This window comes from Crocodylus porosus, unplaced genomic scaffold (genome assembly GCF_001723895.1).
Source record: "Crocodylus porosus isolate Cpor-Errol unplaced genomic scaffold, CroPor_comp1, whole genome shotgun sequence".
Taxonomy (NCBI): Eukaryota; Metazoa; Chordata; order Crocodylia; family Crocodylidae; genus Crocodylus; species Crocodylus porosus.
In genome coordinates, this window is record NW_017728886.1 from 9,864,919 (window position 1) to 9,891,207 (window position 26,289).

The following is a 26,289-nucleotide window of genomic DNA, read 5'->3' on the forward strand; positions in this document are numbered from 1 at the left end:
GGGAGGGGAGGAAACAAGTCAAAAGAAAGCAGTCCTAGGGAAAAGCAGAGCATCCATTAGAAATGCTGTGCAGAGGAGCCAGTGGTACCAAAGTGGAGGAGAGAGCAGCAGCAAATGTCAGGGTAGAGGTGCAGGGAGTCAGAGCCCCAGCAGTAGGGTGAGCCACAGGAGAGCAGCTGAATATAATAATTATCCGCAAACCCTGATAGCAGGAAAGAACTAAATGGCAGCGGCACTTATTTCAGAGCATTGTTTCCTAATAATACCTTTAACACACGGTGTTCTGTTGCTTTTGCACGCAGCTTGTTTTTCATCTCCTAACTCTGTTTCATTTTTTCGAGAATTCACGGTGCATGACCTTGCTGAATGCAATATGAATGTGGTTCTAATTGTTCCATTTTGCCAATAGGTGCAGTGTGTTTGCGGGAGGGGGTGGAGGACTTGGGAGGGAGGTGTCCTTGTCGGTTGTGTTGCTCTATCACAAACTGGAGCTACAAGGTTATGGGGCTTTCAGAACCATGTTTTCAATTTGGGAGCTGGACATTTGGTGGCTGCCGGTTGTCAGGGCAAGCAGTTATACCTGAGACAAACCTGCAGACAACAAGACCCCCGTGACTGAAATAAACAGTCCCAAATAGTAGGCAGCTCTCCAAGGCATTTGCTAGAAAACCAGCCAGAGGACTTCACTCTGAGCAGGGAATTACTCTACTTGAACACTACTCTGATCTAGCAAATACAATTTATTTTTCAAATCAGAGTGAATTTATTGCACATCAGATACACTGGGTGTGGGAAAATGAATCACTCTGGCTGGGTCTTTTAAGAAATAGGAATGGCCCTCTAGAATCCTGGTTAGTAATGTGACACTCACGCTTTTGCTGGACCAGAAACCATTTACGTGCTTGCTGGCTTCCCATCTTTCTTGCTTTCTAGTGTTGGCTTCGTAGAAGCGATCGTGGCTTTTTGCCCTGAAGCCATATGTAAGTGTTGGCTCTATGAAGTTTATACATGGCATGTGGGTGTTGAGACTGTGAGCTGCTGAGTATTTTAATTTGAAATAAATGGTGTTTTTCCAGTAAATTTTCCTTTTATTTACTTTGTAGGCTACACTTTGAATGTTTGCTCAGATCCATTCTGTTCAAGGAACGGTTTGCACTTCGGTGTTTAATTATTTTGCCCTGTGCTTTGCGTGCTGTGAAGGGTGGATAGTAGCAAATCTATTACAAAAAAAAAGCACCCTGAAATCAGAAAGTTGTTGGTAAATTGGAGGGAATAGAAAGGAAAGCAACAAATGTTACTGAAAACCCAAGAAAGAAGCTAGATTGTCTATGCCAGGCCTCTGCTCCTGGGTGTTGGTGGTGTTGTTTTCGTTGTTAATATTATTTATAACATTTCAGCAGAAATGGCTCAATCGTTTTGAATAATTAGATTAAGAGAAATTGAGAAAATCTAGTACTTGTGCATTTTGTAGCAGGTATCTGGGATCTGGCAGGAGATGAGCGAGCCCTAGAGTCAGGGAAATGCCTTTTGTTGTCCCTGTTAATAGATAATCCAAATTTGGCTGACTTACAAACTATGAAAATCACAAGCTAATTAGGGGCTTTTCAGGATAAGCAGCCAAAATCTTTACATGTTGTATCTGATATAAGTTTGTTCCAGCATCTCAGAGATACAAGGCAACCTCGCTGCACATTCCAGTGCCATCTCTATTATCATAGTGTATCTTCTCCACAGACATCACAGCGCGGTTCTTGGGAGGGGAACATAAGTGGAGCCAGTGTCTGTTCAGAAGGTATCTCAGTGGCTTCAGATGCCTGCTTTATTTCCTCAGGTGAATTGGAAGTCTGATAGTGAAGCTGAGCTGTAGAGGGAGTGACAGGGCTGTCAGATATATGTGTATTGCACTACGTATCTTTTATTAGACCAACTCAAATAATTGGAAAAAATCTTCTTTGCAAACTTTTGTGTACAAATATCCTTCATCAGGCTGAGGAAGCATCTTGTGTGTGCTCTTCCTGGATGGAACAAAGAGTAAAGAAGCCAGAGGCTGGTATGCATGCAAGAAAGGCAGTCAGTGAAAATGTAAATTGAGGAGTCAGCGGGTGAGAGACAGGTTGGCGGGGTGGGGGGGAATTAATGTAGCTGGTAAATAGTGGAGAGGTACCTGGGGAGCCTGATATTAGGCAGGTAATGTGTCGTAAATCCAATGTTTAAATTTAGTCCATGGTTTTTTGTATCTAGTAGGTCAATGAAGTGAAGTTCGTAGGCTTGTCTGTGAAAGGTGTTTTGTAAATTCCCTTTGCGGATTAGAACTGAGAGACTGGAGAGAGAGTTTTTTTGTGAGAAATGTGTCCCCATAGGTAAGTGGGTATTTTTGTCTTTGATAGATTTCTGCTGTGTGTTCATTCTGGTGTAGTTTGTTTGGTTTCTCCTACATATTTTCCATCAGGATGTTGGGTGCACTGGATAAGATGTATTACATTTCTGGAGGTGCAGGTGTAGGATCCAGGAATGCTGATGGCTCTGTTGTGGGGTGTAGTAATTGTGGGGGTGGTGGAGATGTGTTGGTTGGTTTTACAGTTCTTGTCATAGCATGGTCTGGATCTATTCGGTGCATTTTGGGCTGTACCCCGTTGCACTATGTGTGATTCTTGACAGTTCTGAAGGAGGGAGGCCTGCATTGGAGTCTCTGTTCTTTTATTAAATGGTATTATTAAAGCTGTGCTCTTCCTGGTACTCCATACCCAGCCATGCCTTGCTGCTCTGTCAGAGGGAACAGGCAAGTATCATTCTTCCAGTTGTGCCACTGAGAAGTTACACAAAGTCACTTCTGGCAGAGTTGGGAAAATGCCTGTCACTAATATAACAGACCCAAATCTCACAGACACGTAGCCCGTCAGAATGAACATGCCAAATCTCTGTGCTATATGTAACAATGAGACCGTTTCCTCTCCAGGCCCAGGAGTAGGACCTAGGAATCCCAAATCCTGACATTGCACTGCTATCAAGCAAATAATTATGCAAGATGTGGAACAAGAGTTGCAATGCCTCAGCCTCCTTCTGCAGCTCCCTTCTGTTGGCAGTTCCACAGAGGACAGCTTGTTACTGCTAACAATTACTCCTTCAGCTCAAGTGGCATAGCTCTGCCTTTATTAATTATAAAGGTCCTGAGTTCAGGCTGTGCTGCTGGCTGGGGGCAGGCAGCCAATACATTCTGCTCAGTTGTGTTGCTCATGATGAAATTTCTGTTTTGTTTCTCCTCCTCCTCCAGCTATGTTAACTATTAGGGTGACAAGTTTGAACACTTCCAAAGTAGGAAATACTAGAACGGGGTTGGCAACCCCCAGCACACATGCCAGAGCATGGCACGCAAAGCCATTTTGCTCGGCATGCCACAGGCAGCCAGGAGGCTGCAAACAGCTGCACCAGGGTCTGGAGTCCTGGCCAGGCTCTGTGGTGGCTGCATGTATGCCTTGGGGCGCACAGGGGGCAAGGGACAGCAGTGCACTACCCTGGCCCCTGCCCTGCTGTCAGTCCAGGGATGCATGTGCGGCTGCCAATGCCATGGAGCCAATGCTGGGGCTCCAGAGCCTGGTGCAGCTGTTTGCAGCCTGCCCGCCACCTGCTGCAGCTGCCCAGAGCCCGGGCCAACTGTGGCAGCCAGCTGGGAGGATGCAAACAGCTGCGCTGAGCTCCGGAGCCCTGGCCTGGCTTCACGGTGGCAGCAGCTGCCCACGTGCCTTTGGGTAGATGGTGAGGGTGGGGCTGCGCTGCCCATCCCCTACCATATATCCCAAGGCATGCATGTAGCCACCACCATCACTGAGCCAGTGCTGGGGCTCTGAACCCCAGTGCAGCTGTTTGTGGCCTGCCCACTGCAAGCAGCCTGGGCTCCACGGCTGGCAGCAACTGCATGCCTGCTTCAGGGCCCTCAGAAGAGAAGGGGCTGAGGCAGCGCAACTCTGGCTCCTTCCCTGCTGTCCACCTGGAGGAGCACGTGCATCCACTGCCAGCAACAGGGATCAGGCCTCTCGTGGCTCCCCTGCTGTCTGCCCCTGGCATGTCTATCCCAATTCCTCGTCGAGGCATGGGTTTTGGCACTCTGGCCGAAAATGTTGCCAACTGCTGTACTAGAATTAAGATTGCCTGTGAAAGTGAATATACCCCCTTCTTATGAATATACATTGAAATACGGCCTTTAAGGACATGATACCATACAGTCTGTCTACTGGTCCCTGCCTCATTCTGTGCAGAACAATGGATAGTAAATGAAGCAAACAGTTGCAAGTATAAAAGATTGTTCTCTCGTGCTTAAGACATGGGATGAGAGCCTTGAAAGGACAGGTCTTCTTCTTCAGTCTGGAACAGGTTTCCTGTGTGATGTCAGATAAGGCGAGCTTGTATTTCAGTGTGGTCAAAATGAAATAGCCAGTTTGGAGGAAATTTCAATAATTTGAAATGGTTTTCAACCCAATCCAGAATGAAAACCAGGATTTTTAAAAGGTTCTGTGAAACGAAGTTTTAAAAAGTGTTTTCAGAAAATTCTGCATTGAAATTCAGAAATGTTTCCAATCAGATATGTCAAAAATATTCTGAAAGTAAAGCCAAAAGAAAATTTGAAAAAAAACCCTAAGAAAATAAAACAAAACAAAATCCTTAATGAAATTTAATTTTTACATTTTGAAACTTTTTCTGCGGGAACATTTCCTGAAATTGATACAATTTTAAAAGCAGTTTTAAAAAAATCAACACTTTTGTCCAAAAAACCCCAAAAAGGTGTTTCTGATGAGACGCTTCTGACAGGGTCTAATTATGATGCATGTGTGTGAAGGTGCCAGAATAAAGCTTTCTTCAATATGGGCAACAAGTTGTCTGATAGGTCCTGATTTTTGAGCACTTTATTCCCCCACCTTTGCCCTTCCCTTTTCATCTCTCTCTGCATCCCATCCATGTCCCCATTTCCTATGTCCCTGGCACCTCTCCTGACCTGAATTCCTCAATTCCTCTCTCTCCATTTCTCTCCCTATAATTTCCCTCCCTGTACCACATCCCCATGATTCCCTAGTCTTGTTTCCCCCCCACTTCTCCATCCCTTAATTCTCCCTCCCATCTGTCTCAGCCTTTGTGTATATAATGCATTTATTTTAATACTTTGAGCACATACTGTGTTTTCTCTTGTGCTCAGAGTACAATTTCTCAAAATAAAAATTCTCTTTGGCAGAAGCAAGTTGTATCCAGGTGCCATCCTCCTCTTCAGTTTTTTCTTGGCTACAGCTGGGTTCACACCAACACTTACCAGGTGTAAATCAGGCTTAATCACGATGAAGTGTCCTCTTGAGCCACCAAGCTCATGTGATAATTAGCAGGCTAGAAAGTCTCTCAGCTACTCTCTCCACATGTACAATAGGTGCCTATCCATTGAGACAGCTCACCTCTTTTTTTTTTAATGCCATTTTAATCTTGCTAAGGGGGTAGTTGCTACCACACACTAGCTGGGCTTAATATAAAATGTGAGTTTTTGAGGCCATTCTGGGCATACTCACAGCATGGTTTGATCCCCAGGTCTACAATAAATAAATGCATCTTGGAGTGGATGGGGATGCTGTATTTTAGGAAGCCCATGTTCAAATGGCCCCAGTTTGGGAACACTAACCCTGCTTGCTCTCCCAGAAGACAGACCAGATTTCAGAACAGTCCAAATAAGCATGTTGATTTTTAAGGCTCTTGGAAGAAGTCAGTCTTTAAGCAGAAAGGAGTTCTTCACCTTTGCTATAGCAAGTTCCATTGTAATACACATGGGAGTGGTGGTTGGATACTGCTCTGCAATAAGGAGTCCTGCAGACGAATTATTGCAGTTAAAAAAATTGCAAGATACAAACGATTCTTGCTCTATTTGCACTAGCATGCTATTTGATGAATGCTACCAACTTAAAATCTAAGCCAATGATTCTCAAGCAGGGTGTTATGCGATTCTTGGTCAGGGTGTTTAGTAGGGCTGTGTGAAATGGGCCCTATTTGATTCAGATTTGGATTTGGCCTGAATCAAGGACAGTGATTTGATTCTTGATTCAGATCACTGTCCCTGATTCAATCTGGCCAAATCCGAATCTCACGAGTCAATGCTGATTTGATGAATCAGCAATTTGGGCACAGCCACAGCTTTAAAAGTTTTTTCTGCATACCTTGAGGTATCAGCGCGGCTCATGATCGCTGCAGTGCTGGGGCAGATGCAGCGTCCCACAGCAGTGCGGGGGGCTCTCCAGCGGGCTCAGCAGTGAACCCAGAAGTGGACTCTTCACCGGAAGTACTTCTGGCCCACTTCTGGGTCTGCTAGGAAGAATGCTGGGGGCCCCCCATCACTCCCCCCCAGCCTGGCGATTGGCCGCAAGGGGACCCCAGGTGCCCCCCCAGACCCAGGAGGCACCAGTCACTGAGCCGGGAGGGCATGGAGGGGGGCCCCACCATGCTCCCCAGTGGACAAGGAAGTGACTGGAAGTGCTTCTGGTCCACTTCCAGGTCTGCTGCCGAGCACGCTGGCATTTTCAGAGGGGCACCTTGAGCCTATTCCTGGGTCCCTTGAACCTAAAGAGATGGAAAAACAATCATGAGTAACTGGTGCCTCGTGAATCTGGGGGGGCACCCGCACAAGCTGCCAATGGCACCAGCCCTGCCATCAGCATCAGTGTCGGTCGTCGGGGGGACACCAGCCCCATGCACCCCCTACCAGTCACCTATGGAAACAATGATCCAAACATTGGACAACCTATTTTTCCCTAGCCTGACTTTTAGGAACGGCTGCACTCCTTTTGCTGGCTTTTTCCAAAGCATTGAGGCTGAAAGAGTGCCCCAGCATGAGAAATTTAGACTACAAACAATTAAAGGCTGGCAAAATAATAAGCAATTGAAAACAGGAACTTGTAATGGAGAGTGTTAGGCTGCCTCAGCAATCAACATTGCTGCCAGTTCCACCTGTAATAAGCCAATAAATAAAAAGATGAAAAGAAAGAAATGGGTGGATGGCTAAGCAACAACTAAAGGGACAGTGGGGAATTATAGCTATCTCAAAAGTAAATGAAGAATACGACTCAGAAGGAGAGAAGAGAGAGAGTTAGATTGATACATCAGTAGTTTCAACTAAAATGAATAGAATGGTGTTTTAAGGTGAATATCAGGAAACATTTTCTGGCAATGAGATCAAAGGGACTGAGGAATATAGACTCTCCCAAGGGGAATAGTGACATTCCTGTTACTTCAGGCACTTAAAAACTATACCCCTGAGAATAGTCCTTTTTCATCAGGTGATGGTCTCCCTGCCTGAATAGCCTTTTTTCATCTCTAATGCCTATAGATCCCTAACTTTGAGAAGCAAGCGCCTCTCGATATCCGAGGTTGCAGCGCGACAGCTTCTTAGGTTGTGTTGCTGAGTTAATAAAGGACAAATCCCACTTTGAAATCCGTGGGAGTTCTGACAAGAAGTGTGGTACAGTCAAGCCAGTTCCTCATTCCCTTGTGTTTTACCAGAAGTAGTTTGGGTCAGCTGCTGAAAAGTCCCATAACCTAAAGGAATGTACCTTTCCATGAGCTGGTTGTAACAATCTTTTTTTTTTGGAATTTATTCCATCTTATCACATCTCTTTCTGAGTGCAGATATACCTAGCAGTTGCCCACAGCATGGAAAAGGAAGGAGGACTCCTATTAAAGATATGGAAACAAAACAGATTGAGGGTTCTTGATGGTTTGTGGCTACAATCAAAAAATACTACCCTGGACTCTCATCTGTAAAAGCAGAGGGAGAAAGACCTCTAGTACGTGCATCCTCCTCCTCTTATCTGCTCTTACTTGTATCTGTTGTATGCCAGAGCCACTCCCCTCAATTGATTTACTCCAGAGAATTATAGGTGTCACTGGGTGTGTCTACACATGCAGTTAATGTGACTGAATAAACTCCGGTGCAGTTCACACCTGAGTTTATTGCTCCTGGGCACCACATTTACGCATGCGCCGCAGCATGTTGAGCTGGGTCAGAGCAGCTGTGGTTGACAGGACCTGGGGCTGCCAGCCCTGAGCTGTTCCAACCTGGCTCAACATGCTGCAGAGGAGCTGGCTGGGACATAAGGGTGCTTCAGTGCAGGGCTAGCCTGCAGGCAGCTCCTACCCTGAAGCACCCTTATGCCCCAGCCAGCCCCATCAGCATCTACACATGCATTGCGGCACACTAAATAATGCCACGGTAGGATAATACTTGTGCATACAAGTACTACCCTATACCAGTGCTTATTAGTTTACTGTGGCCTAGTAGGGCCACATGTATAGATGCTGAGACTTTACTGAGGAGCTTATTAGGCAGCTCCGTAGTAAACGTCTCATGGAGATGCACCCACTGAGAGCTGGGGTTGGCCTTTTTCTTGTGGTCCGTGGTTAGTATGAGATTGCTCACTTTTTTTCCTTCCGCAGTCTGGTTCCTCTGCTTTCTGGAAGAGTTGTGGAATCTCTTTCACTAGAGGTTTTCAAGAAGATGCTGGACAGGGATCTGACCGGCAAGGTTTTTGATCAGTTCATCCTGCCTCTGTGCAGTGGGTTGGACTAGAATGACTCAAGAGGTCCCTTCCAACTCGGTGATTCTAAAGGTTTCCTGTCGTATCTACAAACAGATGCATTCCAGTCAGCACCATTATACCCAATCTAGCAAATACGGGCAACAGTAGCAGTGATGGCACAGCAATACGGGCTTCAGAAAACCAATTATAAACCTACAGTCACTGCTGGACATACAAAGCCCTTGACTAGGGCCTTCATCATGTCTTTTTCTCTTGTTAACCGTGCAAGCCAAATTAAAGCCAGATTTAAGTGTGCCTAGTTGTCTGTTGCCACACTGTTAATGTACTCTATAACAAATGTGCTGAACACTTGCTTTACAAAAGTGTTTTACACAGCTCCTCCTGTGTCAACAACTCTGAGATTCGAGCCTGAAGAAACTTGATTTCTGAGCTGTTGGTAGGGTCACAAACTTAATAAGAATTGCAAAGAAAGACTAGAAGTGTTCGTATAGTGTATGTTAGTGCAGGTTAATGCATCTGGGCACTGGTTCACACAAGCAGATGCATTTATGAATTATGAGCCTGGATGTTGGAAATTGGTGTTCATGCTGTATACTAGGTAATAACTGGAGCTGTTGTTTGACATTACTGAAATAGAGAAAGATGAAATTACCAGTGACTCATGGCCAACCATCCTTCGATATGGGCCACTGTTGCTAAACCTTTTCTTTTATACTTGATCTTTTACACTTCTTCCAGGAAATTCCTAAAAGTGAAAAGTTAAAATGTATTGAAAGAAAATGGGTACTTACACAGAGCAGCTGACTTGTGCTAGCTGGCCATGTGCCCACTCTAAAGCTAAACCACAGTAACTTAGGCCTGTTTTATTGAGGGCTAAGTTGCCCTGGTTTTGTTTTCCCTTAGGTCAGGTATGGTGGACATTACACCTCTACTGGTATAAGTGATCGGAAACCAGTATATACCTGCAACAGAACAAAAGTTTGGCACACAAAACCAGTCTATACCCATAACAGAACAGAAATTCAGCACACATAGACTGGCTTAAACATGGCAGAACCTGGTCTAAGATTGCCCCTCTCCCCTACTATTCTGTTTGCTACTGATCTAGATTATGCCACTTACAGAAAACCACATCACTTAGATTAGTTCGTCCTTGGGCTTTTTGAATGTCTGTACTTGGCCTTAATGTGCAATAAGACCAGGTATGCTGACAGTTACTGTGATTCAACTACTCCATGGGCAGCCGTTCAATTAATTACTATATTTTGTCTGGAACCTATGTGTGGAGATCTACCACAGGCTTTCTTTTCTATGACACACTACATATTTTAGGAAAGGTGGTAACATCTTTTTATTAAAAAACTTTTCTCTAACAACAATAAAAAAAAGCTCTTTTCTTGTGAACAAAAAATGTTGTAACAAACATATTTATTTCTGTATTCGATGAAGGACTAACCTAGCTTTTTTGGATTGATAAATTGACCAGTGGTTGTGTTTTTGCTAATACAGCAGTTGGGCTCTTGAAGCATAATGCTCTAACCCTCCCCCGCACCTTCAGTTATTGCTAGGGAATCGGCTATCAGTCTCTCTTCAGACTCAAACCTTGCAAAAGAACTGTAACAACGATGGTGCAGAATGGCCTCCACTGCTTGGATGCACCCTGTCAGCAGTACCCAAGTACTGACCCTCCACCATGCATTTCATTAAGCCTTTTGGTACTTAGCATGCCGTTTGCTTTAGAAATGTAAATGTTTTAAGTCAACAACAGATGATGGAGTCTTGTGTACTCTTGGGTTTTTAAAACTCATCCAGAGCACTGTGACCTGTTTATCTATGTTCTCCTTCTCTTTTATGTTGTTACTCTTTCTGCAACACCCTTTGACCAAATTGACCATGACTCGTTGCCTCAGGGACAATAGGACTGCAGTTCCAATCCTATCTGGGAAATGGGAGTTAAATAGGGATGAGTAATTGTACATCACAGCTACGCGGTGGTCTTAAAGCTGGAACAAGGCAACCTTAGACTAGAAATAAGGCACAGATTTTTATCTGGGAGGGTAATTAAATATCAAGTGATGTAATATGCTCTCTCTATCCCTTGCTGTCCTTAAGGCACATCTGGATGCCTATAGAGAAAGACATGCTGTACTGGGGGAATTTCTACAATGGGTGTTTTGCAGGGGGTGATGTTCTAATAGTCCCTCTTATAGACTTAAAAGTCTCAAGATCTCTGAAAAGGGACAGTTGACAAGAATCGATTCTCTTTCTTATATCGTTCAACGTATATGGTGATATAGTTTGTTAACAGGCTGCAGAATACCAGCAAGTTGCTGCAATATCTCTTACCCTTTCATCGGTCCATATTCACTCCCTGTTTTGGAGGTGCGCTGGGATTATGATGCCAGCTGAATACGTCATTACTGCCTCACTTTGAGTGAAGCAGATTTGTCAATGAACAGAGGATATGGAGGACACAACTTTTCTTTGCTTCCCTTTTGTCAAGGAGATTGTTCAGAGGTGTTAAACCAGGTTAAAAACCACAGAGTTGTTTCTAATTCCAAGAGCTTTCCTTGGAAAGCCCTTTTTATGAGCGCAAAAAGCCACAGTCTGAGCAGGATGCATTGTTTTCCTGTGACAGCCTATGTCCACACTAGCACATGGCCCAAGGACCACACAGCAAATGGGCAACGGTATGTTGCTCTTAACAGGCGTCAGAACAGGGAGTGCCCATTGCTTGCAGCTTACTCCAAAAGCGGCACCACCTCCGTTCAGTCAGTTGCACCATTGCATATCAGCGTATATAAATGCCTATCAGCTTGTGTTCTTGGTGTTTAAAACATTCACTGATGTGGGCTTAGTCTGTAATGGAGACACAGGTACACAGCACCTGCTAGTTAGGTTTCTAGCCATCAAGTCTTAAGTCAGCAGGAAATCACTGGCTGTCTCTCGTCTCTGTTGCATTGAACACATCTATTTTTATCCCACTTCTCTTCTTTTGTTTAATGTTTTAAGGCCACCTCCAGTCTTCCAGCAGGCAGCCACCATCAACCACTTGTTACTTGTTCAGCTAAGCACGTTTGGTTCTTTCTCCCATGCAGCTTTTCTAAATGTCCACAAAGTTACCCTGTTTTCTCCTCAAAGCTCTCCTTGTCATGCTGTATGGAAATGCTCCTGACAGATGCTAGGCTGGTTCTGAGGTCATTGCCTTTCCTGTTGACCAGTGTTGTTTAATTGTTCCCTTGTATTTGCCCATTTCTCTGTAACATTGCCTGCCGTTGTCCTGCTGCTTTACCTGTGGCAGGTTAGGGTGCTGTGCCTTGTGGTTGTGTGATGGGGTTGACTGTAGATTTAGTAATAGGTTAGACATGGATTCATGTGGGATGGTTTGGATAGGAGTGGTCCTGCATCAGGCAGGGGGCTGAACTAGAAGATCTCCAGAGGTCCCTTCCAGCCCGACTTTTCTATGAAGCTATGATCTTTTTTCTTATAATTAGAATGAAAGTTTCATGGCACTTGAACCTGTTTTATTTGGTGTTTATACAGCAAAGTGGGGTCAAAGTCGATGACCAATAATCCTAACTACTCTGATTTACTATAATAATACACTTAATAAATTATAATGAATAAACTTTGAGCTATGAAATGCAGGGTATATTAGGTACATTTGAGGACTAGGTTAGGATGTGGCATTTGTACCCATCTGAAATCCATCCGAGTCCACATTCATCTGCTCATAGAAGGCATCTATTATTAAGTCCTGATTAAAGATAATGGCCTCATTGTGCTAACACTTTCCTGGAAAGTCTATTGTTGGGCCCTTATTTCTAAACCTCCCCTCCTACTTCTGTTTCTTTGAATTTGGGTTTCTTGATGTCTGTCTGAGTTTTGGACAGATTCATTTTAATAATGAAGTCATTGCCTTTTTATTTGTCTTCATAATATTAAGCAGAGTCCCAAGCACCTTACTGCGGGAAAGGGATGCTTTATGAACACATTTTTTATACTTTCTTATAGCTGGTTAAGTTTTTAACCCATGGGAGACAGGTTTCCTGCCACAGACCCTAACTCTAGTCGATATATATTTTATTTATGTACAATATAATGTTAATGGGCAAAATTCGCTGTTGGTTAAAGTGGGCACAGCTCCAATAAGTTCCTGAATGACTATTGCTACTATTGCTATTATATATGTAGTTGGTTGGATAATTCCCACCAGTCATATTAATTTGAGGTGCACCTATTAGAAAGTATGTTTTTGATGAATGATTTCTTTCTTCTTTTTTTGTTGCAGAAAACTACTTCATAAAGAATGGCACTACAGATGTATTACTGTGTGGCAAAAGCTCAGATGCTGGGTAAGTTGCTTTTGCTTCTGTTGTCTCTCTATGCCATGCTTTGGCTCAGCTTTGTCCACTTCTAACTAGCATGAAGTAGGGATTTTGACTTCCTGGTGTCAGTAATAATAGAAGCAGAGATAATGACAATATTGCGCATAATAATACAATTTTCCAAACAGCAGGAGAGAGAGGTTGGAGTGTCTCACTTATTCATGTCTAAATTCTTTAGAGGCCTTCTTACAAGGTCTTTTTCAATCAATTTAATTTTCTCCTCAAAAAAGTGGCTGAAACTCAATAATGTTTTGGCTGAGTGGAGAGTGGTTTAAAGGAAATGAGAGATGCAGAAAAGCAACAGGGAACTAGACTGATGATGACCTCAAGGCTTTCTAGCAGGGGAGGATGGAGTGAACAATAAATTCAAACCCTCGGCTGGTATTGAAATCAAAATGCTTTGGAGCTGCATGGGCACGTAAAATGTGTCAAATGCATGCATACTATTTTCTCACACTTCTGCTCATAAGCAGAAGAAGCTAATGCAGATTAACTGCACAGACGTAGGGCAGGAGCTCTCATACACTGACTCCACAAATACAGGCCTTCCCTGCTGCCTGTCCATGTGGTCCCCCAGGCTCACTGCTATGCAGTATTGCAGCACTGGCATTTTACCCCAAAAGGTGATTCTTCTGGGCCTGAAGGGATTGGAGGGGCTTGAGCTAAGAGGGAAGGAGGAGTCAGAGAGGGCTTGTAAATCACTGGGGACTTTCTGAGCTGCTACATGTTGGGTAGGAAGGAAGAAAAGTAATTCAGACAGAGAATGAGTATGGAAGTGGGAGGAAAGTATTCTGATCCAGGTAGGTAGGAGGAGGTTGTTTGTGCTTGGTCAAGATGGGCTGGGAAGAGGAAGCTGAGGGCTTTGAGATGGTCTCAGATGGGCTGATTGAACAGAGTTGAGTGTGGATAAATGGAAAGAATGGGGAGGTCACTGCAGGGGACTTGCAGTGGGAGTGTGTAGGTAAGGGAAGGCTGTAGGAGGGTAAGAGCTAGGCTGGTGCGGATGGACAGGCAGAAAGTGGAGAGAAAACAGTCAAAGGGTCCAAGAGAAGTAAGAACTATTTTCTGCTGCCACTGTCTATAGCAATATTTACATTCAAAGAGAGGATAACTGGAAGTGTCAACCTTCCCTGGCATGTCTTGTACATCTGATTTGTATTGCCAGTCTGATTTAGACTGCAGGCTCTGTGGGCAGTGGGCCATGCTTTCCTCTGTGTCTGTTCTGAGAAAGGTACAATGTCAGCATTTATTAAACAGATGTGTTGATGACTGCAAATCATTGCTGTATTCCAGGTTTAGACCAGACTCCATAGTTGTAGGGGTATTTTCTGTGAGGCTCCAGGACTTTGCAGACCCTCTAGATTCCTTCAAGTAGAGATAAGTTAAACATGGGTCACACTGAGGTGTGGATTCGAGTCCCAGTGGTGCTTAGATATTTGTGGCCTGAAAGAAGTTAGTTATATGGTATCATTGGAGACAAGGGGACGCTGGATAAAACTGGAATCAGGAGGCAGAGACTTTGACAGGGATGGATAATGGACCTGGCTTCCTCCATTGCCTCTTCTATTGGAAGATAATACTCAGACAGATGCATCAGAGCTGCTGTGCTTGTACAGGGCTGCCTTTTTTCCTCTACCACCAGATCCTTCTTTTTTCACCCTCTGCTGCCTTGGGATCCTTTTTTTTTTTTTTTTGTATTTAATGGCTTAGTATGTGTCCAAAGCTCATGGCTCATGCTAACCTATTAGCTCTGGATGAAATTATTGCTATGTCTTATACATTCTGTATTTGAGATCATGCTTGCTTTCTAATCCTGTCATCAATTTAAGAGGTGTAGATAATTTGGAAGAAGATAGTAGGACCCAAGGGAGTTACAGAGACATGTAAGAGGAGCTGAGGGTCTGCAAGAATGTCATATCAGCCTATTTTATAGAGGTGACTTAGGGATCTTCTATTTCACTACTGCAAGTTCACGATGGATAAAAAGGAACTGCGTTCAGTATCTAGGGATCAAGGCACAGCATGGCCAAAATCTTCTAGGAGAAACCTGATCAGGACATGCATATAGGATGGGTTGGCAACTGGCAGCTGTCTGTTTGATCTGGCCCACAAACATGGGGCTTTGGTGGCCTTGGGTGGCAGAGGATTTCAGCAGCAGTTGCTTTGCCCATGCCAGTAACTGGTTCCTTCCCCACGCTGGCACAGGGAAAAATGGCAGTGGCAGGTGCTTTTCCCATGCAAGAACAGAGAAAAGCATCAGCGGTGGGTGTTTTCCACTGCTACCAGTGGAGAAAAGCAGCAGTGGCACCTGCGTCCTACCACCCTCCTACCCACCCACCAGCCTACCTCTGACCAAAACTGGGTCAATCTGTCCCACAGCCTTAAAACATCGCTGACCACTAGTGTAGCATATAAAATATATTTCATGGCAAAGGAAAGTAGGATAAGAGAAGGTATATCACTTTATGCATAAGACAGCAGTATCTCGTCTATTAGCGATGCACTGCAGCTGGTATCAGTAGAAATGCCTGACCTGGGGTCTCACTGGTTTAGAGAGTGGGAAGGTGGTAGGGCATTATCTTCTAGGTCCAAGCATTTTTGGACTTACTTGTGCCCATGGCCCATAACGGTTCAAATTTCTTCGCCTTCAGGGTGTTCTGGGGGCCCATAAGGAGATGTCTATGCTGGTGGTAGTAGGTAGGGAAGGAAATAGTGTGTGCAGTACTGTGGTGGAGATCCTTTGGTGGGTGTTGGGATGTTCAGTTGTATCACATTGTATTTACCTTCTGGTCAGGTTTTTAGATTTGAGGTAACTAGCAAGTCTGTTTTAGCACACTTTTAAAGGAATGGAATAGGCGCCCTGAGGTTTCCCTGCTCCTCTGCCATTGCAGAGGGATATGAATCCAAACTCAGCTATTCTGGTGATTATTAGATGAGGAGACTGAAATTTCTGCTTGTAAGTGTTTTAACAAATATTTTTGATAGAGACTACATCCTGCGTCAGGGGAGCAGCCTTACATTAGAAGGGGCTCTGAGATAGAATAAGTAATTGTTGCTAGATACTTTATCATGGGCAACCCAATCATCTCAAAGGCAAGAGTTTAATTGAATTATTAGTGGGGTTTGGGATATATATATTTATTTACCTAACAAGCAGTCAAGATACCAGAAAACCAGGAGCTAATGGACCTAGCATTGATTCTGATTGAGAAGGGATTTTGAGTGATGCCTGCCACTTGGCAGTAGTAACCGTAACTCTGTGCTGTGATATTTTACCCAGAGGGCAGAAAGAAAAAATAGCCCTGAAGACTTAGAAGGTCATGAAAATGTGTTGTAAAGCATATCTGGCTGTGATCTAGCTATATGAAAGGCTGCTTTAGAATTCATGGTACAGAGGGTTGCTGGGGGGGGAGGCGTTAAAAACTCTGTATGTCTCGGCTTCCCCAGGACCGAGCTGTTTGTTGTTTTGATTTGTCATCTGGTGTCCCAGGAACTTCCTTTAGGATCTCTGAAATAACACATTTACTTTCATTTAATTTAGTTTTTTTCCTTCAATAAAATAGTTTGCTTTTTTTACCTAACTCCAAACATACGTTCTAGGTGTGTTGCTGGAGCAGCAGAATTTTCTTTGCATTTCCTAGAAGTAAAGCGTCCAGCAGAAACAAGGTTTAGTGTTTGTAGTGAAGGGGAAAATCAAATGAGAGTGGAGGCAGACAAAGCTGCTGTTTTGTTCCAAGTGCATTTCAGTGTGTCACAACAAATACTTTAAGAGACTTGAGCTCCTAGAAAAAAATTCTTCCTCTCTGAGAAATGTAGACAAGACATCGCTGTCCAGCCAGGAACTGGAAATAGTGACAGCAGCATACACTATTAAAAAAGACTTGTCTTTTTTGCATAAGTATTTCCTAATACTAAAAATACCATTGCAAAAACTCTCATTTTCATCCAGGCAGTTTTGTTTTGCCCGTGCGGCTATCTTGTTCCATTTCTGATTAAGATAATAGAGGCGAAGCTATCTAGCCTGATTTCTAAAGGGGCTAAAGCAGCCTGATTTAAGCCTGATTTTAAGGGTTTCCTTTTTTTTTAGTTCCCCGCCAGGATAGCACTGCATCTTTTTTTTTAGTTACCTTTAGTACCTTCTGGTGAAGGGCCAGAAAAGATTAATTATATTGATCAAAAGTATGGAAAGGCTACAACAAAATGATGGGCTGAAACATACTCTGGCTTTACTAGAATCCTGCGCTGGCATCAGGTACATTGGAGCTTCAAAGCGTAGGCAGACATGCAGCCCCCTTCATGGGAGCAGGTGGGCCTGCACGCTGCTGATATCTGTGGTCTGACTGTAGACGGGAACACAGCCTGCAACACGGCAGGCAGCCGATCATTAATCACCACTTCCTTATAAAGTCATAGGATCATAGAAACTTAGGACGGGAAGGGACCGCAGGAGGTCTCATCTAGCCCAGCCCTTGGCTCAGAACAAGGCCATCCCCAACTAGATCATCCCAGCCAAGGCTTTGTCTAGTCAGGTCTTAAAAGCCTCTGCCATCTCCCTAGGTTGTCTGTTCCAATGCTTTGCTACCCTCTTAGTGAGAAATTTCAACCTAATATCTAACCTAAACTTCCCCTGCTGCAACTTGAGCCCATTGCTTTGATCTGTCATCTGTCACCACTGAAAACAGTCCAGCTCCAGCCTCTTTGAAACCCCCCTTCAAGTAATTAAAGGCTGCTATTAAATCCCCTCTCAGTCTTCTCCTCCCCAGGCTAAATTGACCAGTGCATTTTCTTTAAATAGAGATGGCTTAAAACATAAACCAGGGCTGTCAAACTGGGTTGGCTTCCTGAGCTACATCCACACTGCAGGGCTTTTCTACGGGAGCTAGTGTCCACATTGACAGGCCTATGGTTCAGCCCCCTTTAATGGTGAGCCCACCTGCAGCCCCAGAGCAGGACACGCAGCCAAGACAGCATAAGTGACTGAATGGCAGCTTTAAAATTAACCACCACCCCCACCCGCCTCACCACCCACAGACATTCACATTTATGAACTGAACAACTGAGCGGAAATTGGTCTTTTCTTTTCGTTCAATCAACTGGCTGCTATTGAGGATCCCTCCCAGAGTACACCTGCTACACTGCGAATGTCCCAGGTACATGCCCATCCTACTCACTGGACCAAAGCAGGATGGCAGGTGTAGTGGGGGGGCACTCGCAAAGAAAGGATGCTATATCAGGTTACGCCAACCCCCACTGTATTATTAATGCAATCACATTACGGGAACGAGCTGCATTACTGAAAACTTAACTCGTTAATTTTGTAAACCTGGAGCCTGGCCTTCCTTTGTGAAAACAGGATACAAAGCTGAAGGAATCAACCGCAGTGTGGGATTCAGCTGAAAAGCTTCTCCCTCCTCCCCCAAAAATATGGAAAAGGGGAAAAGTGATTTTTGGTTTTGCAGTTTCCTTTGAATTGCATTCCTATTTTTCAAGTTTTTTCAATTACCCTTTCCTCCCATTTTGGGGATTATGTCTCACCCTTCCTTTGTGACTTGGATCCACACAGGCAACAAGAAACTGTGGGACAGGTGGGAAGCCAACACAGGCCCGTCCGTAGCTCAAACTAAACACATTTAGGAGAAAAAGGGAAAAGGGCCTTTTTGTCCCTTTAGCTTTTCCATTCATAGTAATCTCAGTTCCGTGGTTGAAATGACGATAGGAAAACATGTTTTCAGAGAAGTGTGCTTTTTTCAAGTCAACTGTATCCTCCTTGTGTCTCAAGCTCAGACTGCTTAACTTGTTTTTATTTCATTTTGCACAACACGTCCTGTATGTCCAGCTCTTGGGCAGGAGTAGTCTGCAAAATTATACCAGCAATGCAAGTACATTTGCATCATGTCAGTCCTGATATTGCCAAAAAGACTAGTGAACAGGAAGAAAAAGCAGCCAGTAAAGCTACTCAGGATGTAACAAGAAGGCACCTTTGGCAACTGCATCCTAGTAACTGTTGCTATAGAAACTTTAGCTACCTTTATCCTCACTATAACCTTGATTTTTCTTGGCAGGATACATTAAGCAACTGATGTAGTGTCAGTCTAGAACAAAGTGAGTTTCTACATAATTTTGGAAACTCTTTTGCTCTCACCTTAGTCAATGAAGAATTTAAATGGGGAATTTACATAAAACCTTTGAAAGTTTAGAAATGAATCCTAGTCCTGTTTACAGTCCTCTGACAAGAGTATGTGCATCCTTCTGTGTTGCCGTATTTCACCAAGGAAATATAGACCAACACATTCAACTGCATGAGATTATTCATTTTCAGTTCTATATATTGAAGCCGAGTTTTAACGGTGAGTTTTCCATGCCTACATGCTATCACTGGCACTTGTCATGGACGTGTAGTGATGCTCCCTCAGTTGTAACAATAATGCTTTGCACTTATGCATCCTCCAACCAATGGCTTTGCAGTGCTTTACAATCATTAGCTCAGATTCATGATGCCCTTGTGAAGTACGTAAGCCATGTCTCCTCTCTGGTAAAATTGTTAATTGTCTCGGACAAGCACTTCCTATCTTTTCACATACAACAGCCGCACGATGTTGCATTGCTTCGTGTTGCTTTCTCACCTGGGGCCCGTGGCTGGTTGAGAGAAGTGACCAACTGGCATCAGAATAGCAGCTGCACTGCATGGTGTCCCCAACTACTACTCCATTAACAAAAAAGAAAAACTTGCCTTGTTACTCAACCCCAGCTGTGTAGGGAAAGGTGGAACTGAATCAGAGACAAGTACACAAAGCCACACAGTGATTTCTTTTATTCCATTGCTGACAGTTAAAATACAGCCCTGGCATGCCTGATCTTCACCAGGCTTCTGTTTTCACTATGTATTATTTCAGTCTCCAAAGGCCCCAGTTAGGATTGAGACCCCATTGTGCTGGGTGCTATCCAGAGGAAAAAAAAGTCTCCTAGCTCTCCAGGGCTAGCAATCTAGAGACACAAGAGGGATGGCACACAAGCAAATGAGTCCACTAAGGAACTGATCCAGCTTTGTTAGCTGCATGCCCTGTCTTGCAGAGGGTAGAGGTAGGAAGAGGAAAGAAAGAAAAAAGAACTAACTTGTCACCTGCCTAGCCATGATCATCAAGTTGGCTTTTGTAGGCATTGCAGCAAAGGTGGGCTGTAAAGAATGCTTTTAAGGACTATAAAGCAGTAGCCATTCTGTGTCCTCATCTCGAGTGTTTTAAGGTCTCCTCCCATGCAAAGTGTGGAGAACTAAAGTCACAGTCTAGCAACAGGCACATTTAGCTTTTAAGCAAGTAGTTTCATCCAAGTCAACAGATGACGCGGAGGCTTCAGTACAAGTAAAATAGTTTGTGGGGTTGGGGTGAGTGTGTTCAAGCATCTTATAGAATCGAGCCTGCCAGGATGGGCAGCAAAGACGGGGAATGCTAGCCATGCAAAAGCAGGGCCATGACGTTCAGTTTCTCCAGACCAAAATGCAGCTTCTTAAAATATCACTGGGCCGATGCAATCTTGTAAAGAACAAAATGCATTCTTAAGATTGTCAGAGCTCATGACCCAATTACACCCCAATTTAATAAGCAGCACTAATGAACTCATTGCAATCCTTCGTACTTTACAGCATCTTTTAAATTAATATAACTAGATTCTGACGTAAGTAGCATCAGCTTTTCCATCTGCTTTGTACTGGCTAAAATCATATTGGCACGTCAGTGGTTTCTTTGTAGCAGGAGAGCCCCTTCCAGGAATGTAAAAGGCACAAAGCAGCAGGCCTAGCATCTGGCAAAAAATGTTCCTCTAATGCTGTAGGTCACAAGGTACAAACGTTAGCATCCCCACTCTTAGAGCATACATGTATAACACCCTGCTTCTGGGCAGGCCACTGGCAGAAGGAATTAAATCCAGGTCCACTGGATGTTAACAAATAAGTTATTGCTACTTGAGTGAAAGGACCTACTTCAGTTAGCCACAGATATAGCAAGCTCATCAACCACGGTGGGTGGCATAGCCACTGCTAATAGGGGAGAGAGGCCACAGTAAGGGTGCACAATACATTTATGGCCAGTGTACTCTGCCTTCACATAGAAAAAGTGGAACAGATACCCAAACTACAGCCTAAAGCTTACTAAATCACTTTACTCTGGGGTAAAATTACTGCATGAAAAACAGGAGTAAGTAACACCAGTATACCTGTCATGTGTCCACTTCTTCCCTGGGGTAACTGTTTGCTCAATGCAAGCAGGTTATTTTTGGCTCCCTTGCCAGCTAATGACAAGATGCTGTAAGAGTGCCAACTGTGACACCTGCCAAGGGCTGAACTGATCATCTGTCTGATCTGGATGCTAATTTATGTTACACTGGCATGAATGTGTCATATGAACTAAACCAGACTCCTGTGGTTTACACATTTACAATCTGACTTCATTAAGGATCATCTATTGCTATGCCATCCAAGAAACAGCACAGGGACATCCCTTTTGCTCCACAGAGGCAACCGTCTGCTACTTATCTATATCCAAAGCAGCTGACAACCCCTCTTCGCTAGCTGGTGCATTGAAAGGTGGAGTCAAGGCAGCCCAATTTCCATCCGCCTGCTTGGGTGGGAAGCAGCAGGCATGCAACGTTTCCTTGCCTCTTTGTGCCTGAACATAAGGTCGGGGTGGCTGTGCAGGGGTATTGGAGATTCTGGCTCCATTTGTACACATGTGAAGTGGTCTGCAATCTGGCTTTCCTGGGCCTGAACTGGAAGCCAGCGTGATTTCTCCATTTTAGGTTGCAGACTTGTGAACATGGTCACATCAATAGATACCCTGAGTCTGTCCTTGCGATTCTTCTATAGTTAGGTTAGGTTTGTTCCCCCTTGTTCTGTTAGACTTGCTTATGCGCCGCTGTTCCTTTAGCCGCATTGCCATAATATGTTCAGATTTTCCTTTTTTATAAAAATGACCCATTGAAATATTTCTGTTCCCACTGAGCACCTGCCAATGGGACATAGGGGCCAGACTTTGCATAGCCACTCTTGAAAACCTCAGAATGAGTAGTTTCATCTTATCAGGCAGCAGCCACAACATATCACCAGCAGCGAAGTTTTATGACATCTCTGGTTGCACCACAACACAAATGGACTACCTATGTGCTTCTCCCTCAAAGAAAGGAAGGTCCTCATTTAGTTGTTTTGTTTAAGGATGTCTGAAGTTCATAAACAAAGGGAAATAATGAAGCATAGTGATTGCAGACAAGAAGCATGGCTACCTATTTGGCTTCCAAGTCTAAGGGAGAGAGAGCATCTCTTTTGGGGGACTAATGAGATGCTTACGTGAAAGAGGTCTTCCAGGGGAAATGAATAGAGCTCTCCAATTAGAGATTTTGGCAGCAGTTAGACTTGAGAGCTCAACTGCTACCTGGTCCTACCTGGTAACCAACATGCTATTGCTCTGTCCCCTTTATAAATCCTTCTTTCTCTGAAGAACCATGAAGATCTAAAAAGTTAATAATATTCTGGCATTAGCTGCTTGCCTAAAGCTGTATCTACACGGTGAACTCCAGTGTCATCAAAAAGCACATTGAGCTACTGCGTAGTCACATCTGTACAGGCTTTGGACAGCCTAATTAGTACTGAAGGATGACTGTGGCAGTTAGACTGCCTCCATCCTAATTTGCCCACCCAGCATACTTGACAGCATCACTCTGGAGCATAGTAGCTAAAGGTATTTACTGTATAGACATAGCCTTTTGACAAGCATGCTCTTCTATTCTGTGTTGAGTATTATAGTTGGGGTCAATTGAGTGTGTTCAGCTATTCCTCTTCCATTCTGCAACCACATCCAAACCCAATGCCTAATCAAAGCAAAAGGGTCCTCTCCCACTTGCTAGTTAACGTTTTTAAACCCTATGGGGTTCATGAGAGACCCCACTAAAATGAACCAGTTCAAATATATATTTCAACTGCTTTGGAAACTTCCAGCTCATAGTTATGACTTTAAAGACCTATGGTAACAGTTGTTTTAACTTCCACAATCCTGTTAGTAATGCTGTTTGTCTCCTCCTTTTATTCCTTTCTGAAACAGGTCTGTGCAACCGACTGAGTGGGACGTCTGTTGCTCAGAGCAGCTGAAAGTACAGATTTTTGTGCAGCCCCCCCCCGTCCCGATGTTTAATGACTTCAGGGATGACAGCCTCAGCTGCTGGGAATTCCTGACTCCAAGTGATACAGGGGCATCACCCAGACACTTTTAGGCACTAAAAAGCTGCAGTCCAGTACACAGTCATTTATAAATCTTCTTCCATTGAACAGCTCCAGTGGTTCACTATTGACTGGATTAGCAGGTTACTTGGTTTGCACAGATTAAACTTTTTAGCCAGAGTATTTTGTAATTGTGCCCCTCGGTGATTAGTGTCCAAAATGCCCAATCGGTGTTGTTGCTTCGGATGAGGCATTTTCTTATGTTCTTGCATTTCCTGCACCGATGCCAACTTACTCTGGTGATTATAGACTGATGGATGGAGGGATATATTGAGCTTTTAACTGTTCTGAATCAATGATACTGTAATTTCATTGTGATTAATTGGACAGCATCCTGCTACACTGCTGTGAAGGATGTTATTTTAACGTAGTTTGTTTTTGTTGCCAGTCCCTGTGAATCAGAAAAGAGTGCAGTCCTGTCAGACCCTTTCCCCTGAGGCTGCAGAGTCGAGAGGCTGCTAGAAAGTCCAAAGGGGAAGAGTTAACATATCTATCTCAGACTCTTCAGCAAATGCCCATGCTCCCTGAAAAAAAAGTCCTTGGAGGGAATAGAGATAGTTCCAGAAGAATATCCTCAAATGGGAAGCTTTTAAGTCAATCATTTCCTTTGGCCTCCTCATGGGAAGCAGCTACTTCTTCATTTTCTTCTCCTCGTGAGGTTTCTAAATCATATGCATGGCCTATGGATTATCCCCCTCTATCAATTGCTCCTGCTTTCCAGTAGGCTCATTGGGAGTGAGCCTTGACTAAGAAAATATGGGCTGGACACAAAGACCCGTATTGGAGGATACAAGTCTGGTACAGCTAACAGTTAATGTTAATGGTACAGCTAACCTCTTGAACAGTTCTTCAGTTCAAGAGGTTAGAGGCTTATGATATTAATACTATAGACTCCTAGTTTGACCCCTGCTAATGGCTTAGATACAGTATTGAGCATTGTATACTATCATTCCATAATCAAGCAAGGTCCTTTTTCACTAGCGAGCTGGGATACACCTGTTAAATCATCTTATGCTAGTGGAAAGACGGGCCTATTGCAGGGAGATACAGATATAAGTTGGACAGCTGTGTGCTATAAATAGAAAGATGTTATTCAGAGGTTTTATCCCGTCTAATACTGGAAAGGGTTACATCTCCATTTTCGTTTTCCAAAAGTAAAAAATTGCTACTAATTTTACTGAGTAAATATCTCATTTATGTATGTTTCTCTGCCTTCTGTTCCTTCAAAATAGAGTCACTTTAGTCAGTGATACGGGCTGTGTATCTAAAAGGGATTTTGTAGTATCAGTGGAGATACCCAGTCCTATGGTGCCATGAGGTTTACTGGAGATTTGCCAGGTGTGGCCAACATAGAATCACAGAATCATAGAAAATGAGGGTGGGAAGGGACCTTGGGAGGTCACATCTAGTCCAACCCTGTGCTTAAAGCAGGACCAGCCCCAGCTAGATCATCCCAGCCAAAGCTTTGTCTTAAAAACCTCCAAGGATGGAGAGTCCAGCACCTCTCTCAGAAGCCTGTTCCAGTGTTTCACCACCCTCTAGTGAGAAAATTCCTCCTAATATCTAATGCAAACTTCCCTTGCTGCAACTTGAGCCCATTGCTCCTTGTTCTGTCATCTGCCATCACTGAGAACAGTTGAAGGCTGCTATTAAATCCCCTCTCAGTCTCCTCGTCTCTAGAATAAATACGCCCAGTTCCCTCAGACTTTCCTCATAGTCCCCCAGCCCCTGAAACATTTTTGTCACCCCCCACTGGACTCTCTCCAATTTGTCCACATCCTTTCTGTAGTGCAGGGCCCAAAACTGGACACGGGACTCCAGATGTGGCCTCCCCAGTGCTGAATAGAGGGGAAAAATCACTTCCCTCAACATACTGGCAACACACCTACCACGCAGCCCAGTACGCCGTTAGTCTTCTTGGCAACAAGGGCACACTGCTGGTTCACATTCAACTTAACTCCCAGGTCCTTGGCTGGCTGGGCAGCAGCTCTGCAGAAGGCCCCCAGCCTGTACTGTATACAGGTGCAGTACTGCTCAGAAAGTAATCTCAAGTAAATTTGCTACTTGTATTTGCAGGTAGCAAATTTACTCTTGATTAGAACCAATTACTGTGCAGTAATTGGCACAACAGCTCCAGTATTTCCCTTTCTTTTGGCCATTGCTTTGCACTTATTCAACACGGTGCCTGTAGCAGCTCTACTACCTAAAGGTGTTCTAGAAATCCTTTATCTGTGGTGAATTCAGAGAAAAATGTCCTGCTCCCATGGAAGTCAACAGTACAACTTCCAGTGACTTCACCTAGGGTAAGGCTGGGTCCAAAGTTAATGTAAAATGGTCTTCAAACTTCATGCAGCTCGTCCCAGGTACTTCAGCCAAAAGTGCTAGTTTCAGAAAAAGGAATATAGTTGGTCATGTGGCCCAGTGAGGTGACTTGGGATTGGTCTTCCGTGCAGAACTTCCCTGGACAGAACGGCAAACTGAATCCCAAGCAAAGTGCCTTGTATCAAAACCATTGCTTTTTTTCAGACAAGAAGACCTTCTTGTGTCCTGTTTGGACACGCTTTTCCAGGTAAAGAAAAATGAATGTTTTTCTCAGGGTCAGGAGGGATCAGTTCATCAAAACACGGGAAAAATACCCCAGGCATGCTGCTGACCATATTAGGTTGTCTCCAGTAATAGATCAAAGAAGGAAACTTAATGAGTATGTGGCTGCTTGGGATGCTACCCCGTTGGGACAGGGACCTATCTTGAAAGCTCAACTTACACAGGGGAAATGGACAAACCAAAGTATTCAGAGCACACGTGTATGTTGTAGAAAAGAGACCAGGTGGATTTTATGCTGCTTTCCTCTTCCGGGAGCCGGGAATGACCAAATCAAAGTAACGGAGGCCCTGTGGTTCTAATGACAAATGATGGGGAATGAAAGGCAGAAAGCTCAGGAGGGACTTTTTTTTTTTTTTTTTAAGATTGGAAGCAAAAGAATTGAAAATGTTTCTTCATTTTTTTCCCTTGAAGTGTATTCATTTGGCCACATATCCATCTGATGGAAATTTGCATGGCTGCACTGAGGCTGACAGAGTCT

General features: G+C 44.0%; 1 protein-coding gene across 1 annotated transcript in view; it reads left to right on the top strand.

The window, feature by feature from the left end:
* Nucleotides 1-26,289, top strand: part of LOC109306674 (sodium channel protein type 5 subunit alpha-like) — a 310,690-nt gene that overhangs the window by 108,588 nt on the left and 175,813 nt on the right. Inside the window, exon 8 of the mRNA XM_019530203.1 lies at nt 12,850-12,913. Coding sequence (XP_019385748.1) covers nt 12,850-12,913 — 64 coding nt within the window. The remainder of the gene's footprint in view (nt 1-12,849; nt 12,914-26,289) is intronic.